Source organism: Lupinus angustifolius, chromosome LG01, assembly GCF_001865875.1.
Source record: "Lupinus angustifolius cultivar Tanjil chromosome LG01, LupAngTanjil_v1.0, whole genome shotgun sequence".
Classification (NCBI taxonomy): Eukaryota; Viridiplantae; Streptophyta; class Magnoliopsida; order Fabales; family Fabaceae; genus Lupinus; species Lupinus angustifolius.
In genome coordinates, this window is record NC_032009.1 from 14,139,761 (window position 1) to 14,144,519 (window position 4,759).

At 34.1% G+C, this 4,759-nt stretch overlaps 1 protein-coding gene across 1 annotated transcript; it reads left to right on the forward strand.

Annotated features, from left to right (window-relative positions):
- Positions 250–4,410, forward strand: LOC109349900 (ferritin-3, chloroplastic-like). Its single transcript, XM_019590955.1, has 8 exons — positions 250–681; positions 1,518–1,601; positions 1,700–1,760; positions 2,376–2,463; positions 2,635–2,696; positions 3,006–3,071; positions 3,755–3,818; positions 4,181–4,410. Exons 1-8 carry the CDS (start codon positions 356–358, stop codon positions 4,219–4,221), a joined length of 792 nt encoding a protein of 263 aa, XP_019446500.1. The 5' UTR covers positions 250–355; the 3' UTR covers positions 4,222–4,410.

Below are 4,759 nucleotides of genomic sequence, written 5' to 3' on the forward strand. Positions count from 1 at the left end.
TATTATTAAAGGAAGAGACACGTGATGGAACATTTCTACCCTTGCGATTGCTACGTGGACCGGACATTTTTACAGATTTCATTTTCATTCAGTCTAGATAGGGCACGAGCCATCCATACGCCACGACTCGTGACAGCACCAGACCTTTCCACGTGCACTTAAATATGATCTACTTTTAATTCCCGAAATGCCCCTAGCCACCATTTTCTGTTTACTAGAAAATATGTTATCCCATAAATAAAGGTGATGGAACCATAAAACATCTATAACATAATTCTGTTCTGTTTCTGCATAACTTAGAATCTATTGATAAACTTCTTCATTTCTTATTTTCATTCTCACTTCTTCTCCAGATATGGCACTTGCTTCTTCAAAAATTTCAGCTTTTTCTTCTCTCTCGCCCATTGTTGGTGATGTTCCAAACAAGTTCATTTCTTCTATGAGCTTTGTTCTCTCTAATTCTCCTTGTTCTTCTTCACTGACCCTTTCAAAGGCTGGGGGAAGAGATAACTTGATGAGGGTAAGTGCTTCAAATGTGTCAGCACCATTCACTGGTGTGATATTTGAACCATTTGAAGAGGTTAAGAAAGATGTTCTTGCTGTTCCATTTACACCCAATGTTTCCTTAGCTCGTCAAAATTATACTGATGAGTCTGAAGCTTTAATTAACGAGCAGATCAAGTAAGAAATTCCATAATTCTAATCTTTTCTTTATTCAGTGTTTTAGAGTTTATACTTTAGATCAATTATTAGTTTAATATTTAAAAAACTCGGGGTAACCTTGGCGCAGTACTAAGTTTATTATTTAGTGAACATGAGGTCATTTGTTCAAATCCTAGAAACAATTCATTTGCGAAACTAAGATGGCATACATCCCACCAAGTAAGGGTGCCCTTTCGTCATATTTAAAATAGTTTCCAAATAAGATAAACCAAACATGCTTCTAATTCTAAATTTGGTTCTAGCATGAATGAGAGGCTTCAGATTTTTGCAAATCCTCCCACGCAATCAAAATTGCTGCTTCTGTCTGATACAATGGGCACTGCCCATACTAAATTCTAGTTTTCTGTTTGTTCTTTTTTCTTTTTCTACCTCAAAAACCAAAAAACAAAACATGTGCTTTTAATTATTATCATTGTGCGTCAATGTGAGAAGATGGAGTTTTATATTTGGTTGTGCATATGTAGATCCAACTGCTGCCCCTCATTCTGTCTCATAACAGCAATAATAATAAAGATTTAAATTTTTTAATTGATATTATGTGTTTTTATTAGCATATGACAATGAGATAGGATTTGAGACAACATATTTTGTTCATAGAGATCCAATTTGTTTTTGCATGAGTGATCTAGTTTCGGTTTTTATTATAAAGATCCAAATTTTTGTTGCCATTTGTTTTAGAATCCATGCACGCAATACCTTAATATCTTACTTCATTTTATTATTTTCATTTATTTTTTAGGAATTTATAGACTCTTTTCTTTTGCTAAGAGTTTCTTTTTTGTCTCTCAATACAGTGTGGAATACAACATTTCCTATGTGTACCATTCCTTGTTTGCATACTTTGACAGAGACAACATAGCTCTCAAGGGACATGCCAAGTACCTAGCACAAAAACCTATATATTATTATTCTTGTTGTTTCTTCCATTTGAATAGTGGGGTTTTGTTAAGTGTGCAATTTTGTGGAAAAACTGCAGGTTCTTTAAGGAATCAAGTGAAGAAGAAAGGGAGCATGCTGAAAAGTTTATGAAATATCAGGTTTTTGGCTGCTAAAACCTTTGATGTTTTCTTCTACCCACCAGCACTTTTAACAGCTCAACATATAAGACAATTCTAACAGGTCCAATCATGTATTTTTTTCACCTAATAACCTTGAACATTTGTTATCATTCTATTACCTAAGGTATATTTGAATAAAGCCACCAAAAAGAGAAAGGTTTGCCATCGATTCAGTGTGGATAGAGTGAAAGCCACCATAGACGTCGACCCTTAAAAGGGACATCAATGTTAAGAGTTCCTTATTGAATAGTATAACAAACTCAATTTGACACTTAAGCCATGAGACTCTCCACCTAATAGATTAGTCTTTTGGATTGTGCTCTTCTCATATGCTAAGGCCTAACCTATTGATATTATATTTTGAAACCGATCAAGAGCCTTTACTATAATAGCTCAAAGTTCTAGTCATGTTTGTGGTTACCTTTACAATTGTCAGAAAATGTGGTGGTCGTCCGCTGCAAACATTGACTTAAATTAATCACTTAAAGCTTTATGGAGAGTAGACCTTGATACTATCTACTATGATTGATGTAATGACCTTGATACTATCTATTATCATTGATGTAATGACTTGCGTGACTATGATTTGTTTAGAACACTCGTGGTGGTCGAGTGATACTGCACCCTATCACAAGTCCAGCATCAGAATTTGAACATGTAGAAAAGGGGGATGCATTGTACGGTGAGCTTTATGTTTTCGTGGCTTAATCTTATATTTTTTAATTTTATTTTTTGCCATGTTCTTTTTTGATTTCTGATTCACAAAGTAGTAAGGCTGTCTTGTGCATTTCAGAACATTATCTTTGCTAACTTTGCTTTTTTTATTTTCCTTCATTTTTTGGGCTTGATTCAGCCATGGAATTGGCTTTATCTATGGAGAAGTTGGTAAATGAGAAACTTCTGAATCTTCACAGTGTAATGCCTCTTGCCTTTTAGTTTTTGAATGAAGAATTGTTTTCTTAGGGTTCATTTGCAAGCTGTGTTTTGAAGGAGAATGAAGGGATAGAGATGACTTCAAAGTCATCTTACAAGTGCATTTCATGATTCTGAAGTTTTTATTTTCCATCTCTTCCTCTCCAAAACCCAACTCGCAAACGGATCCTAATGAAACAATGCATTAGTCTACCTTTAGTTCTCTAGGCTAAATGGCTAATCAGTCTAAAATCTCTGCTTATTGCTTAGCCATTATCCTATTAATATAATGTATTTTCTTTGTGAAAATAGGTGGCAGAACGTAACAATGATCCTCAAATGGCAGACTACATTGCAAGCGAATTTTTGCAAGATCAGGTAAAACTCCGGTTAAGTTTTGTTTATTTGAACCTTCAGTATAGAGGGGGTTCATTGAGATTTGAGACTATTGAGCCTTAAGTAAGGAAAAGGCAATTAAGTTTATTATAAAAAAATGAATGAAGATGTGGCATGGGTTTTATACTTTTATTGTAGTCATGGTAGTAGTTATTTTTCATCTATTGTACTTATCCGAAGATGTGGTTCTAATTGCGGTTGAGAAGAAGAATATTAAAACCATATTATTGCAATTGTGGAGACTACTAAAAAAACTTAATTTTATCAGCTGCAATTATGGTCACTGACTTCAACTTAAAACCATAGTTTGTAGGTTGTCATACTTCGAAGATACCATTAATATTATGGTATTTCTCATAAAATAATTGCTTATTCCAGTATCTAAACTTTTCAATACTACAAAAAGTGGCATTTTGTTAAAGCTATCAGTCAAAATGGTCATATATCATTATTCTGAAAATAATCTTGGTGGAAGGGTCAAGGAGGATTACATTTTACATTGAGTCAACTGATTTGGTAGAGCCCAGAGACATAAAGTGTGAGCATCTGGTTCAAATCCTAATAGCTGCACAATTCGCCCGTCAAAAACTTTGACTATAAGAAAACATTGGTATAGTTACATAGAGTAAACTAGTCTTTGTAACAGCTTATTTTCCACTTTACAGGTTGAAGCAATTAAGAAGATAGCAGAGTATGTGACTCAACTGAGAATGGTTGGAAAGGGCCATGGTAACTAAGGACATATATCCTATTATTTCAGTTAGCATTATTAATTTGTTGTTAATTTATCATTGGCATGAACGAAGTCATATTTGATGTCCCAAAGTTTGTCATATTCTATATACTACTTGTTTTTTATTGGTCGTAAAAGTAAACCATTAATTAAATTAAATTAAGTTTATATCTTCTGACCAATGGAGTGATATACATCTTGGGATCGAGCATGTGTCTCTGGCATTAACATACCCATAACTCTATACTAACTCTCCCTCCTAACCAAAGGAAATGAAAGGAAGGGGGGGAAGAGATCCAAAAGTAAAACAAGATAATCTTGGGTTCTAATAGAAGAATAACTGACTTGTTACTTGCAGGTGTGTGGCACTTTGATCAAAGACTTCTTCATGATCATTAGTAAGATACTGCATGATCTTGGGTAGGCTTCTTTCTATAATTGGTCCTTTCTGAAGTTGTGTTGTTTTATGTTTATGTAATAGTGAATAATCATAACTGTATCTATTATAGCAGCACGTGTCATGTAGAAGGGTAGAAGCCAATGTTATGTAATCACAACTGTTTGTAGCATGCACTTATTTTGTTACAAATAAAAATGAAGTCACCTATTTAGGTGCAAATGGTACTGTGTGATGGTTTACAAATTTTCATTCAATGAAATGAATATGCTGCAGAGAACTAGAGAGAAGGGAAAATGACCCCATAGGGACGTTTTCACACTTAATTAAATTGAAGGGTGCTTCACCTCCGTAGACCTTAATTTTACCGTTATACATATGGGTTAAAGGAAGTTGCCAAAAGGAACCAACAGGAAAAGTGATAGGGTTTTAATTCTAAGATGAAAGAAACAACAACAACAAAAAAAAAAAAAAAGGAGTAAGTGCAGAAAAAGATAATTCTTGATCATTCATAGCCTCCTGTATCAACCAGGGCAAGGT

Bases quoted from the DNA above. Each gene is read 5' to 3' on its own strand.
- LOC109349900 (XM_019590955.1), top strand. From the start codon at position 356: ATGGCACTTGCTTCTTCAAAAATTTCAGCTTTTTCTTCTCTCTCGCCC. The intron at 2,464-2,634 runs GTGAGCTTTATG...GGCTTGATTCAG, and splicing joins AAAGGGGGATGCATTGTACG to CCATGGAATTGGCTTTATCT. The intron at 3,819-4,180 runs GTAACTAAGGAC...TGTTACTTGCAG, and splicing joins AATGGTTGGAAAGGGCCATG to GTGTGTGGCACTTTGATCAA.